The following is a 15,721-nucleotide window of genomic DNA, read 5'->3' on the forward strand; positions in this document are numbered from 1 at the left end:
AATGATTTGTGAGCCTGCAACTCACTGAATATCTTCTGATCTTGCTAACTGCATGCCTTCCCTCCTGATGCAGCCTTAATGCACAAGACTTTCAAACCTTTCAAAACTATTCTGTCCACCTCTCTAATGCAAATGATAACCAGTATTCTCAGTTTTTTCCTTTTCATTGGTAAACGCTGGAAATGCCTGTCTGTTTCTTCATTTCCTCCTTCCTACAACTTGCAAAAAAGTGTGCAACAGCAAACTGTGTGACACAACAAAGGGCGGATTCAGCACACAGAAAGTGCCTGGCCAGTCACCATTGGAAAGGAACTGGAGACCCTACCACGCAAGTATCCAAGTATACCACGTAAGTATCCAAGTATACCATGGAAGACACAATGAATGAGGTGAGATAGCTGAGTGTTAGCAAACTACAGAGGCGAGACCATTGTTTGCTATACTCTGGTAGAGATAATGCAGAGAGGTGTTGGTTTGTTGTTAACAAAAAAGATGGCATCATGCATGACAGGTTTTTGGGCAGTATCAGACAGAGTTCTGTTAGTGAAACTGAAAGGAAATCCCTTTGATATCGGCATTATAGTTGTCTATGCATCTATGGGTGAAAGACCGGAAGAAAAAGTGGACAAGTTCTATGAAGGTTTGGAAAAGGTTAAACATCAGTATAAGTCCCTGGAGATAATTATTGTATTAAGAGATCTAAATGCAAAGGTAGAAGAGAAAGGACCAGTGAGGCAGTGGGGCCTTTAAGACTGGGGAGAGAAATGACAGAGGACAACGATGGACAGAAAATAACATGGTTATTGGAAACACATGGTGTTGTAGGCATAAAAGGAGACTATGGATGTGGAAAAGTCCAGGAGGCATGAGAAGAGTACAAATTGATTATATAGTAATGTCTACAAGATTTAGGACAGTTTTCAAGAATATAAAAACTTTGCCTAGAGCAAACTGTGGAAGTGACCATGTCCCAGTTGTGGCAGACATGGAATTAAAGTTGAAAAAAATTGAACAGAAAAAGTATACTGACAGGAGAGAAATAAAGTTACTGGACTCTAACAAGGAACTACAAGAAACTACAAGATAGAGGTACACAACAGATATGATGTCCTAGCCATCATGGAAGAAGATATGGAACCAGAGAAACAATGGGAGGTATTTCAAAAATTGGTAAAAGAGATAACAGAGGATTTGGTACCCAAAATACAAAAAAGACAAACAAAAATGGATTAAGAAAGATATTTTGGAATTAATGGAAGAGAGGAAACTTATGAAAGACAGGGACCAGAAGAGATACGGACAACTGAACAGAGAAATTAATAGGAGATGCACAGAAGAAAAAACTGCTTGGATCAAAAAGACAGTGTGATGAAATAGAGGATTTAGGAAGAAAAAATAATGACATGATATATGATAAGATCAAGCACATAATGAGAGGAAAGTTTATGAAGCACTGGCTCTTTAAAAAGAAAAGATGGAACCATGGCAATAAAGAAAGAAGAGAGAAAGGAAAGATGTGAAGAGTATATTAAAGAATTATTCTCAGATGAAGGTAGACCACAGGAAGAAGAAAGAACGCAAGTTGAATTGGAAGGACCACCTATTTTAAGAGAAGAGGCTTTAGCAGTACTGGGGAAGATGAAAGATGGTATGGCAGTGGGAAAAGATGGCCTGGCAGCAGGGATGCTTAAAGCACTGGTAGATTTTGCAGTTGGGAAAATAACATTACCAGCAAATAAGATATATGATAGTGGCAATATTCCTCATAAAATGAAAAAGTCAACATTCATAGCCTTACCAAAGAAATCAGGAACTCTAGATTGTAATAAACACAGGATTATAAGTCTTATTCATAAATCAAGTGGCAAAAAAAATATTAAGAATAATTTTGAATAGAATTAAGACAAAAATAAGGCAATAAATCTCAAAGAACAGTATGGTTTCATGAAAGATAAAGGAACAAGAAATGCAATTTTTATCTTGAGAATGTTATTGGAAAGAGCTATTGAAGTGCAAAAGAATTTGTATCTGTTTCATTGATTATGAGAAGGCTTTTGATCAGATGAGACATTTACAGTTACTACAAGATCTGGAACAAATGGGTGTGGACAGCAAAGATCTAAGAATAAGAAATTTACACTAGAGTCAATTGGCAGCTATAAAAGTAGATAGGGAAAAGTGAATGGATAGAAATACAAGGAGACTGGGATGTGTAATGTCACCAGACCTCTCCTCACTATATAGTGAGAGGGTACTGATGAAATGGCTGGTATGAAAGGAATTAAAGTAGGAGGAACAAATATTAACAGCATAAGATATGCAGATGATACAGTGTTGATTACAGACACAGAAGAAAAGTTACAAGAAATAGTAAACAAAGTGAAAAAAGGAGAGAGAAGAGGATTGAAGATCAGTACAAGTAAAATGGAGGTGATGATAATATCAAGGAAACCATAGAACATCAGAGTTGGCAATAAGAATAGCAAACAGGCTGAACATGTGAAATACTTGGGAAGTGAAATCATTCAATGCCCACTGCTTCAAAGAAGTCAAGAAAAGAATTTCTCTGGCCAAGAAAAATTTTAATAAAATGAAAACATTACTGACAAATTCACATATAGTGGTTAGCTGCAGGAAAAGGTTGGTTGAAACATTCTTATGGTCTTACTATATGGCTGTGAATAATGGAATATAAACAAAGTGATGCAAAGAAAGTTGGAAGTTATGGAGATGTGGTGCTGGAGAAGAATGCTGAAGATACCATGGACAGCAAGAAAAACTAAAGATGAAGTCCTGGAGAGGATGGATACAAGAAGAGAACTGATGAAGAAAATTAGGAAATGACAGATGGAGTTTGTGGGTCATATTATGAGGAAGAAAGTTTTTAAAAACCTAAGTTTGACAGGCAAAATAGAAGGAAAGAGAACAAAAAGATGGCCAAGAGAGTTTATGAATAGCTTAGTCAAATATACTGGATTGACGGACAGTGTTGCTGGACTCCTGCAGAGGCATGGCACCACAGTGAGTGGGTGTGATGACTGGAACTCTTTCAAGGGTGAAGTTTCAAGACATTTTTACCTTTCTTTAGGAACTGGTACCTTAGTATTTTTTTTTTTACATTTTTTTGTTGCCCTAAGCCTCTTTAAAAATTAAAAAATAAATAAACAAATAAAAATAAATAAAAATAAATAAATTTTAAAAAGTTTGCTCAGCAGTCAGTAGCTACAGGTAACAGCCTATTGCTTGCCAAACAGGAAAGCTTCAGTAGTTTGCTAGAGTCTGGGAAAAGCTTACCTGAGATCAGTTCAACTGGGATGCGCTCCATCAACAAGTCCATCACAAGGATCCGTGTGGTCACAAATAAGACACCTCCATTATAATACACTTGTGCTCTGAAATAAAATTTCAATATCAATAGATTGTCTAGTGACGATTATCAATCCACTCTTCTGCTCTCCATTTCACTCCTCTTCTCCAATTTTTGATGGCAGATGAGTGAACCGAAATTTGAAAAATGAGAGTGGAGTACACAATTTCTTTCAGTTTGCAAAGAAAGGTGCACAGAGATGGATACAAGACTGCCAGTGGATCATCCTTTATGGAATCCATACTGATGATCAGGAAGAAAGTTATGAGCTGATAGGTGCTTCAGAATCTTCCTCTTGAAAATAGAATCAAAATCTTTAGTACAGCAGTAAGGCAAAGGTATAAGGTAAATAGTTTAAAGGATTGGAGGGGTCACCCTTTTTTAAATTAGGGTTAAAATAGGTAAACTTCTAGCATAAAGAAAAATGGATAATGAAGGGCAAGACCTTGACCAGGCAAAGAAAGAGCACAGAAACATTGTTACAAAGAACAATGGAAGGACTCTATTAAGGCCATAAGCCTTATGAAGATCAAGGCCAGAAAGGGCATTGAAAACTCCATTATGAAGAATTTTCATAACAGACATGATACCATCAGAGCGAGAGGCAAACAAGGAATAAGCCCTGAAACACTTTGGGCTGATTTCACAGTCGCTTCCTTTTGTTGTGATCATTACCAATGTGTGGTGATCTCCACCACCAACAACAAATATGATTTTACAGTCATATTTCAGGGTTTTGTTTGTTTTGATCCTTACCAGAAATTGGAATCTTTGGTAACACAGGCTGGGGAGCTGCTAGTCCTCCTCAATAGAACTTACCAATGCATTTAATTCTTGCAAATAGCATAAGTTCTTATCCTATTGTAGTTGTATTATTTCCTGAATTATATATCAAAATGATCTAATAATACAACTCTTTGTAAGCTATAATAGTAATATGATATAATTTAAGAAGAATGCTGGATGGTGGCATGAAAAGCTAATGAAAACTTTACTACCTGTCACCCTTGTTTCATCTGCTATACCTCCTTGATTAAAAACTCATGTAATAATCCTGACATATGCATAGGGTATATGGAATTTGTCATCTAAGAGAAATATTAGGCAATACTGAAAAAACATTACTGTTTCCATCAGAAGGTTAGGTTTGGTTACACTAGGCTTAGATTAATTCAGTTCATTAACTTAATTGTTAATCCTTTCAATGTGTAGATCATAATTAAATATATATATATATATATATATATATATATATATATATATATATATATATATATATATATATATATATATATATATATATATATATATATGCCCAGAAATAAATAGTCACTGTCTCAAAATTATTAGGCTAGGATCATTTCCAAAGACCCAAAGTATTTAATTCCAACAATGTATGTGTACAGCAATAAAGGAGAGAGAAATAGATGATTTATGATGTGGCTGGTTGGCATCCACAAAGTCTGGCAAATGTTAGATAGATATTCAAAGGGAAGAATGCCAGCTGATGTAAAATCTGTTGGCTTTTGTTCAGGGACATTGAAGTGTCATTGAACATCTGTTGCTGCTTATATATGGCATAAATCTGTTATATAGGCTTGTTGTGGCCACAGTTCATATGTGTCTTCCAGCTGTCCTACTGTCAGGCAATTGGTAGCTCCTAGAAACAGGTGCCACACATATAAATAAAACAGATAAGTAGATAAACTGAATGAGTGAGGGAAACTAAAAATATAAATAGTCATCATGGGAATGGAACCCTCACCTGACCAATGGCTAGCAGCAGCCAGATTGTGTGCTTTCATATTGAGGCACAAAGATGCCCCTCCCTCAACCCAACTCTCCACTTTAGAAAGCATGATGACAAACTTAACAAAAGAATATGAAATAATGATATGCAAAAACAGTTTTCACAATGGAGCAATAAATCTTATCCTGATCTTAGTTATAACAGACCAAGTGATATTAATTGTCAAATTACACAAAGTGATATTAAAGTTGCTGCCAAGAAAGTTGAAAAACTGTTAACACTACCAATTGCAACATTACATAGTTCTGAGGACAATGAGACTAACATATGCTCTTGTAGCAGGTTTTCATTAGTATATTATCATCTCAGCTTTAAATTTTAGCACAGATTTTATCTGATTTGACATATTACCTGAAATTTTTTTCAAATATGCCAGGTTCACTGCAATCCAGAGCTGGTGAGTTTTTCCAGTCAAAGCAATAACACTTAAAATAGGGAGGTTTCCAGGTATTCATTTCATTTCACATATTCTCAACTGGATATAAATCCTGGCTATACCCTGGCCATACTACTACCTGAATAACATGCTAAGACAACCATTTTGTTGCTTTTCTTACTCTGTGACATAGAGTGCTATTTTGCTGTAAATGTGCATTATCATGAGATGTATAAAATGGTAGCATATTTATGCAGACATCATTCATGTACAAGTAACTATTCATAGTCACATTTTGGTCTAGGAAATATAATTCTACTACATTTTATTTACACACAATGTATGCATAAAAATAATAAGTACAAAAGATACATAAATACATAAATACATCATGCGACTAGGCTACAAGACCCCCACTGGAACACTATGTACTTCATGTGTCCCAAGTGTCTTCATGTGTCAGAGGTGGTGTAGCAGCATGGTGTTTCTCCTGGAGAGCTGTGGTAAGTGGAGCAGTGGCTGGCAGGTGGTGGCTTCAGCATGCCATGCCACCTGCCTCAAGGTCCTCTCCAGGTCCCAGTGCAGTTGCTCAGTGTTGTTGGCAGCAGCACACCTGGCCAGTATCTTGACCTGCTGTAAGCAGGGAAGGGCATCACTGGTGGATCTCAGCATCACGGTGGCTGCTCGAGTGACCTCGTCAGCAGCCTCATTCCCATGTAGTCCCACATGGTTTGGCACCCAGTTAAGCCACAAGCAGTGCCCCTACACAGCAAGAATCTGCAGGTGCCCAAGGATGCTGGTGAGAAGTTGCATGTTATCTGTGAGCAGCCTGTCTGCTACAGGACCCATAGGCCTGATCTGAAGTCTGTGTGGAGAACCACCACCCCCTCCTGACAGCACAGGACATGCTCCAGGTCATGCTTGAACACCACCAGCTGTCTGCAGAATTGAACAGTGGTCAGGCATCCTCCAGGTGAGCACTTCCCCACCAGTAACCACTGCTGCACCTGACACACTTCTGTCTGGGTCCATAGAACCATCTGTGTAAAAGGAAGCACTGCCATGACTGCTGGCCTGGGCCAGTCCTCAGGGCATGCTGCCACAGGTCCTCCCTCATGAACTGTGCCTTGCTGGCCAGTAGCTCCAAAATGACAACCTCTGCTGGCAATTGCTGCGATGGAGGGTAGATCAGTATAGCTCTCAGCTGGTCAGTCAGGTCCTCTGCACAGCAACAGGTCAATGGTAATGATGGCACTGGCAGCATCAGTGACCCATCTCAGCCATGTGTTGGTGGGGAAGAGGTTCCACCACGGTAGCAGACACAGTTTGGTGTGCACTGTCAACTCTGTCCTGCAGGAGGGTCTTGGCTACCTGGCCAGGTGCACCAGGCAGGTCTCACTCTGTAAGATGCAACCACTGCTCTAGCCAGGCACTTCAAGCATGGTTTTCATGGCCAGGTTGACCTCAACACTCCTCTGCTGGTTAGGTGACATGGTGACAAGCACCTGTGCACTGTAGTCTACAGTGAATACACATCTTGTACATAAAACAGCCACAGCACAAAGTACATGGCTCCACTGTGTCTTTGTCATGGTCTTCATGACATTGGCCCTGGCCAGCTTCCTCTCCTTCAGGTGAAGCTCAGACCCCCAGCTGATCCACACCATGAGGACCTGGTAGGTGTGTGGCCAGCCTGACACCCTGTATCTGCAGGCAGTGGCCAAGGGGTAATGGCCTTGAACACCAAGGCCTTGGGCTTCTCAGCCAAGATATCGAGGCTTAGCTCCCCACACTTGATGCTGACAAGGTCAAGTGCCTGTTGGACCCTCTCAACACCAATGCCCTGTGACAACAAGGAAAAAGTTGTTCGTGTGGCTGAGGAGAGCCGTGCCATCCAGGAAAAGCAGACAGACCAGCTCCTCCATTAGGAGGTTGAAGAGGGTCAGGCTGAAGACTCCTTCCTTTGGCTTACCATTCTCAAAGTCCCTGAAGCAGACATGCCCCTGGAACTTGACCCTGGCATGTCAGTGTTGCAGGTGTTCTTGCAGCTAGGAGAGAAGCTGTCCCTCGATACCCTTCCTCACCAGCATTGCCAGGATGGCCAGCTCAAACGTGGCAGCAGTGGCAGGACTACATACAGGGTGGTGGTGATGGGGTGGTGGTGATGGTGTAGTGGGGTGGACCCTAACAAGTGATGCCAGGTGCTAGGCCTTTCTGACACCATCATCAGGTCCCTGACATGTGTGTGCTCCCCAGTGTTGAGGAGGGTGATGCTTGGCAGCTCCTCCAGCAGAGTGACTAGGTGGCGGCTCACTGCAATGGCACAGAAGACAGACTGCAGCAGTGAGTGGTGGGCGTTGAAGCTGCCAACCACCATGGTGTTTCTGTGTGTGGTGAGTGACAGTAGCTGGCCAGCCTCCAGCTGATTCCTCAGGCCACTGCAGACGTTGTGGACAGTGAAGGGGAAGCCAATGAGTTGTAGCTCCACAGCCATCATCTCCACTCCCTCCTCACAGTTAACAAGGTTGGTAAGTTTGCAGTGTGGCAGGCTACTCCTCACCAACACCATGCAGCCATAGCCCACATCCCCACCACATGAGAGGGTGTGCACTGAATATCCCACTACTCTCCACTCATAGTCCTCTGCCATCACCATCTTCTCAGGGAGAACAATGCTGAGCTGCTCCTCCACAACAGCCTGGACAGTCTGTGGCCTCTTTTTTTTTTTTTTTTTTTATGTAGGAGGGAGACTGGCCATTGCAGCAACTTGAGGCTGCAAAGAGCGAGCAGAAGCAGGCCACAGCCTGTGTCACCCTCACACTGATCCATGGTGGTGTGAGCAATAGTTATTAGCACTGTCAGAGGCCAGGCTGGCCATTGCCTGGGCAGGAGGAGACACAGTGTCTCCAGCCATGGCTGTCAATACCTCATTCAGAAGCAGAGAATACAGCTCATTGTCCTTGGCAGGCACATCACTCAGCTGCTAGAGGATGTGCCTGATCATCACCACTAAGTGCTCCAGCATCCTCTTTAGAAGTGTGCTGTCCTTGATGGAGAGGATGGTTAGGGGTTGTTCTCTGGGTTCTCCTGCCTGTCCAGTGGAGGGGGCAGCACGGGCAGTGTGATGATGGAGATCTCAGTTACCTTGGCAGGCAGTACTGCTCATCCTCCTTTCCTCTTCTTTCTCCACTGAGGCAAAGTGGCAGCTCATTGTGGGCATTGCTGCTGCTGATACTACTGCTACTGCTGCTGCTATTTTTTATTTTTTTATTTTTTTTTTTTATGTAGGAGTGACACTAGCCAAGGGCAACAAAAATCCAATACAAAAAAAACCCACTGAGATGCCAGTCTGCAAACAGGGTCTGAAGATGTAGTAAAAAAACTGAAGGATAAGTGTCTAGAAACCTCCCTCTTGAAGGAATTCAAGTCATAGTAAGGTGAAAGTACAGAAGCAGGCAGAGAGTTTGAGTTTTCCAGAGAAAGGAATGAATGATTATGAATAATGGTTAACTCTTGCATTAAAGAGGTGGACAGAATAGGGGTGAGAGAGAGAAAAAAGTCTTGTGCAGCAAGGCTACGGGAGGAGGGGAGGCATGCAGTTAGCAAGATCAGAAAAACAGTTAGATGAAAATAGTGGCAGAAAATAGCTAGAGATGTAACACTGCATGAATGAGAAAGAGGCTGAGGACAGTCAGTTAGAGGAGAGGAGTTGATGAGACAAAAAGCTTTTGATTCCACCATCTAAAACAGCAGTACAAGTGGAACCCCCCAGACATGTGAAGCATACAGCATACTCCATACATGGACGGATGAAGCCTTTGAACAGAGTTAACAACTGATGACAAAAACTGGCATAGATGACTCAGAATGCCTATAGATGTTTCAGCTAGAGATGAGATGTGAAGTTTCTAGTTTAGATTACAAGAAAAGGACAGGCCGAGAACATTCAGTATAGAAGAGGGGGACAGTTGAGCATCATTGAAAAAGAGGGGATAATTGTCTGGAAGGTTGTGTCCAGTTCATAGATGGAGGAATTGACTTTTAAGGCATTGAACAATACCAAGTTTGCTCAGCCCCAATCAAAAATTTTAGAGAGATCAGAAGTTGAGTGTTCTGTGGCTTCCCTGCATGAAATGTTTACTTCCTGATGGGCTGGATATCTATGAAAAGATGTGGAAAAGTGCAGGATGGTATCATCAGCATAGGAGTGGATAGAAGAAGTTTGGTTTATAAGATTATTGATGAATAATAGGAAGAGACTGGGTGACAGGAAAGAACCCTGAGGAACACCACTATTAACAGATTTACAAGAACAGTGACCATCTACCAGAGCAGCAATAGAACAGTCAGACAGGAAACTTGAGATGAAGTTACAGAGAGAAGGATAGAAGCCGTAGGAGGGTAGTTTGGAAATCAAAGTTTTGTGCCAGACTCTATCAAAAGCTTTGATATGTCTAAGGCAACAGCAAAAGTTTCACCAAAATCTCTAAAAGAGGATGACCAAGACTCAGTAAGGAAAGCCAGATCACCAGTAGAGTGGCCTTGACAGAACCCATACTGGTGATCAAATAAAAGGTTGTGAAGTGATAGATGTTTAAGAATCTTCCTGTTGAGGATAGATTCAAAAACTTTAGACAGACAGAAAGTTGAAGCAGTAGGACAGTAGTTTGAGAGATTAGAACGGTCACCCTTTTTAGGAACAGGCTGAAAGTAGGCAAACTTCCAGCAAGAAGGAATGGTAGATGTCGACAGAGAGAGTTGAAAGAGTTTGACTGGGTAAGGTGCAAGCACAGAGGCAGAGTTTTGGAGAACAATAGAAAGGACCCCATCAAGTCCACAAGCCTTACAAGAATTTAGGTCAGCAAGAGAATGGAAAACATCATTGTGAAGAATTTTAGTAGTCTGAGGGTGGAGGAGAGGGAGGAACAAGCCCTGAATTGTCCAAAATAGAATTTTTTGCAAAGGTTCGAGCGAGTTAAGAAGCAGTTATTGGGGATGTTCTTGGCTAGGTGCCAAAAGTCATGAGAGGAGTTAGATCTTGAAAGATTTTGACACTTTCTGTTAATGAAGGAATTTTTGGCTAGTTGGAGAACAAACTTGGCATGGTTCTGGGGAGAAATATAAAACACATGAGATTCTGGTGATGGAAGGCTCAAGTATCTTTTGTGGGTCACCTCTCTATCATGTATAGCAAGAGAACAAGCTGTGTTAAACCAAAGTTTGGAAGGTTTAGGTCGAGAAAAAGGGTGAGGAATGTATGCCTCCATGCCAGACACTATCACCTCTGTTATTCGCTCAGCACACAGACGGGTCTCCAACATGGAAACAGTAGTCATTCCAAGAAAAAATCAGCAAAATACCTCCTCAGATCCCCCCAACTAGCAGAGGCAAAATGCCAGAGGCACCTCCACTTAGAGGGATCCTGAGGAGGAATTGGAGCGCTAGGACAAGATACAGATATGAGATTATGATTGGAGGAGCCCAACGGAGAAGAGAGGGTGACAGCATAAGCAGAAGGATTAGAGGTTAGGAAAAGATCAAGAATGTTGGGTGTATCTCCAAGACAGTCAGGAATACGAGTAAGGAGTTGCACCAATTTCTCTAGGTCATGGTGGAAAGGAAAGTTGAAGGCTAGTTCACCAGGATGGTTAGTGAAGGGAGAGGAAAGCTAAAAATGGTGGTAAACATTGAAGTCTCCAAGAATGGAGATCTCTGCAAAAGGGAAGAGAGTCAGAATGTGCTCCACTTTGGAAGTTAGGTAGTCAAAAAATTTCTTATAGTCAGAGGAGTTAGGTAAGAGGTATACAGCACAGATAAATTTAGTTTGAGAGTGACTCTGTAGTCATAGCCACATGGTGGAAAACTTGGAAGATTCAAGAGCATGGGCATGAGGGTAGGTTAAGTCGTTGTGCACATAGACGCAGCACCCAGCTTTGTATTGAAAAAGAAGACAGAGGAAGTAGGAGGGAACAGAAAAGGGGCTACTGTCAGTTACCTCAGACACCTGTGTTTCAGTGAAAAAAAAAAAAAACGAGTTTTAGTAAAGGAGAGGTGGTGTTCTACACCACCTCTCAATGAAGAAAAAGTTGAGGGGGGTGACAAGACACTTAGGGTTGATACCAGAAGATCATTCTGACCTGGGGATATTTGTGGTCCCCTCTCCAGATATGGACTCCAAGGCTGATGTAGGAGTCGCCATGATAATTTGGAATTTTGAGCGGAGTGTGTGTATGTAATTAGGTGCATGTAGTTTTGTGTGAAGGAAGAGTTCTTTAGAGTGCAGGCTGTGACTGCACCTTGTGTTGTGAGACACAAAGGAAAATGTTCAGTGAGGTCACAGCTGGGTTTAATGATAAATTAACAGCATCCCCTGATCCAGTGCTTTTCCACAAAAAAAAAAATAAAATAAAAAAAAAATGGAGAACTAAAGGGAGCAATATTGAAATGGATGAAGGATTGTAAATAAGGAAAGGAAATGAGAACAGTAATCAGAGACACTAATTCAAGTTGGTGCAAAGTGACAAGTGCGGTACCGCAAGGATCTGTGTTTGGTGATGATGCAAAAATAATGAAAATAATAAAGGATGAAAAATCAATGACTGCAAGGAGTTACAAACGGATATTGACAAGATACATGCATAGAGCCAAAGATGGAAACTAGAATTTAACACCAGGAAATGCCATGTGTTGAAAATAGGAAAAAGTAAAAAGAGACCTCCATGGAAGTACAAAATGGGATAAGAAATATTAATGAAAAGTAATAAAGAAAAAAATTTGGGTGTAATGATTCATGACACACTATCACTTGAAAGACACATAAACGGGATATTTAGCTACATACAACTTGTAAACAAACATTAATGTAGCATTTAACTATATTCAGTTCTACATACAGCTTGTTAACAAACATTAATGTGACATTTAACTAATTAGATTAAGAAATGAAGAAAATTATAACAAGCATGATACATCCTAAATTGGAATACGCAGCAGCAGTTTGACCTCCACATAGAAAAAAAGATATACAGAGGATAGTGACAAAGATGGTGCCAGAATTGAAAGACTTAAGCTATGAAGAAAGACTTGAAGAAATGGGTTTATCAACACCACAGAAGAGAAGAGATAGAGAAGACCTGATAACAATATACAAATTAGTAAACAGAAATGACTTGATATCACAGATGGAGGAAGGAGAGAGACAGACAAGGAGGCATGAGAAGAAAAGTGGATGTTCAAGCATCATCCAAGAAATACAGCTTCTCATATAGAACTATTGAAATCTGGAATGATATGATGGAAGAGGTGGTTGTGGCAAACAATGTTTAAAAAGAAACTGGATAAATATGGTTATGGAGACAGGACAAAATGAGCTTTGGTTTGTGCCCTGTACAATACAACTAGGTAAATACACACACACCAGAGCTGGGCACTTCTGCAAGCACTTACACAAAGCTCAAACTCCACAACTGCGGAAGGTAATTTTTGTTTGCAGATTTGCATTTGCGGCAAAATCCCCATAAATTAATACATTTGTGTTTGCAGAAGTACTTTCACAAACACAAACATACAAAGCAAGCAAACAAACCATGTGGTAAAGCAAACACAAGTTTGTTTTGGGTTGCCAAAACTTGCCATATCTGAACTGTCAAGTTGGCAACTAGAAGCCTTTAGCTCAGGCCTAGTGTTGCCAACTTAGCACTTTTGGCGCTGAATCTAGCTGATGTCTTCCTTAAGTATAACACAACTATCCCTAGTTCTGCAGCTGTGGAAAGACTATTCTCCAAAGGGTCAGACATAATGAAGCCAAAAAGGGCCAGCCTGACCTCTAAAAACTCTGAGCGTTTCATCTTCATGAAGGGCAACATGGTCCAGCTCAAGACAGAATTACCTCCATTGTTGTTGGAGGAGGACAAAATTAAGCAAGTTTCAACACAAGGCAGTGGGGATTTGAGCCCAGGCCCACCAGGTGTTAAGTGGGCCTGCATCTGAATCTCTAACTGACCTGTGATAATAACATTAAAAATTAACATCTATCTATCTATTTATATACCTTTCCACCACACACGTGGGTAGCCCAGGCAGGGCACAACCTAGCTAACATAAAAATAACATTAAAAATGATAATGATAATGATAATGATAACATTAAAATGATGTTAATCAACACATTTATTAATTTATCTATACAATAATTGATTTACCTAACCTTTTAAGTTGTTTTAACCATGTTTTAATGCTTTTATCATAAAAAGAAAAAGATATTAAGGAATGGTTTGCAGTTTGTGGATTTATGGTTGCAGAAAAGTAAATGTCAGAAGGTTTGCAGATTTGTGGCTGTGAAAGGTAAGTTGTGGGTTTGCAGAAGTGATTTTTGGTTTGTGGCGCCCAGCACTGACACACACACACACAATACTCATAAGAGTCCAGGTATGAGAGAGTTTAGGGACTTCAAACTGGATGAAACTGACATACCAAGGATGACAGTGTTCAGGAAACTCTTGCTGTTAGAAAAAATGGTATCAGAACTGAAAGACAGGGTTGCTTACCTAAAAAGGGAAAATAGTGAATTAAGGAAAAACTGGTAGCTACACAGAGAAAGTTAAGGATTATGATGAGAGTGGATGTCAATACAGAAAATGTCAAGGAAATTAATAAGAGGCAACAGGAATGGAATAAGCAGGAAGAAAAAATTAGTTTAAAGGACATTATGGAAATGCAGTGTAAGGAAGAGATGGAAAACTCAGTGGTGAAAGTAAATAAGCAAAAAGAAGAATTTAGTCAGGGACATAGTAGAAAAGAAGAGTGTCAAGGATGAAGTCAAACCTATCAGACACAAAAGAAAGAAATCTGATAAAGAGTTAGCTAAGAAAGTGGTTGGTCAAGCTGAAGAGGAAGGTAACAACATGATGGCAGAGAGTGAAGAAGTGACCAGGATTGGTAAACATGTGGAAGGAGGTAACAGGCCAATAAAGGTTAGATTTCAGTCCCAAATTGCTGCTGAAACAGTACTGTCAAATGTCTGGAAACTGTCAATAAAGGAGAACCATAAACAGATATGGGTAAGACTTAGACAAGCAGGAAACAAGTAAAATGAATGATGTGTTGATTGAGGTGAAAGAAGGAAACCAAGGAAGAGAAAAATAATTCTATTGGAAAGTAAACTAAAGAAATGGTACAGGAAACAGGGAGAGGAGTTAAAGGACTGAAGAAGGCATACATTATCAACATAAGAAGGTGTAAATGATTTCTCAAGAAAAAATAAGCATGACATTGTGGGAGTAGCAGACACTAAATTAAGTGATGAAATTACTGCAATTACTATTAGGGAAGGAAGGTACATGTGGATGAAAAACTGGAAAAAAGAAACAGGTTGGTGGAGTAATGATGTTGATAAGAAAAGAGCTGCAAGTGAAAAGAATTTTTCAGAGAAGAAAATGTGAAAATGAGTGAAGTGAAGATAAGACAGGCAGGAAAAGGGTTAAGGGCTCTTGTGATATATGTTCCACCTAAGATGAGCTTATGGAGGAAAGAAGATTATGACACTATGCTGGAAGATACAAGAGAATGTATGGACAGAATAGTAAGTAAAAATGACAGGGTAGTACTGTTAGGAGATTTTATCTGCAAAGAAGTTTGTTGCGAAGAGTTGACTACCACAGGTGAGTCATGTCATGAGGATACATACAGCAATTCATGTAAAAGTGAAACCATGGATACTGAAACCATAGTTAACAGAGAATAACTGTACATCACTTTTGACTGAGATACAGAGTGCCTGAATAGATGAGTGTCACTTGAAGTAGTGTGCTAGCTACCACTGACCTCTCACTAGTCGGACAATCAGCAGTAATGCAGCGTGGTGGAGGAGTGAGAGAGTGACCTTCAAGCTGAGCCAGCAAATACTCCTCCTCACGTGGTGTTGTTCCCATCACCAGGACCAAGTTGCCCGCATCATTAAAAGTAGTTATCAAACTCACTAAAATCCTCTCAATTCCTAACCCTCTGTGAAAAAAATATGAAACAATTAATTTACGATTTCCAAATTAAAATTCATGAATATTCTTTTAATACCTAGACTCCTGTGAAAATAAAAATCTGAGTTCAGCATTATAAAATAAAACTGTTATGGTTCTCTAATTATCATGTAGCCAGTGACACAAAAATCTAGA

General features: G+C 40.3%; 1 protein-coding gene across 6 annotated transcripts in view; it reads right to left on the minus strand.

Moving 5' to 3' along the window:
* The window catches only part of LOC135110851 (DNA repair endonuclease XPF-like), a 178,520-nt gene that overhangs the window by 157,354 nt on the left and 5,445 nt on the right, over window positions 1-15,721 (minus strand). For 5 of the 6 annotated variants that reach the window (XM_064023457.1, XM_064023453.1, XM_064023456.1 and 2 more), the window contains 2 exons: window positions 15,375-15,554; window positions 3,295-3,392 (listed from right to left, as the gene is read on the minus strand). In XM_064023457.1, coding sequence (XP_063879527.1) covers window positions 3,295-3,392; window positions 15,375-15,554 — 278 coding nt within the window. Of the gene's footprint in view, window positions 1-3,294; window positions 3,393-15,374; window positions 15,555-15,721 lie in introns of those variants that run through there. The other variant, XM_064023458.1, reaches the window with a different exon arrangement.

Source organism: Scylla paramamosain, chromosome 21 (assembly GCF_035594125.1).
Source record: "Scylla paramamosain isolate STU-SP2022 chromosome 21, ASM3559412v1, whole genome shotgun sequence".
Lineage (NCBI taxonomy): Eukaryota > Metazoa > Arthropoda > Malacostraca > Decapoda > Portunidae > Scylla > Scylla paramamosain.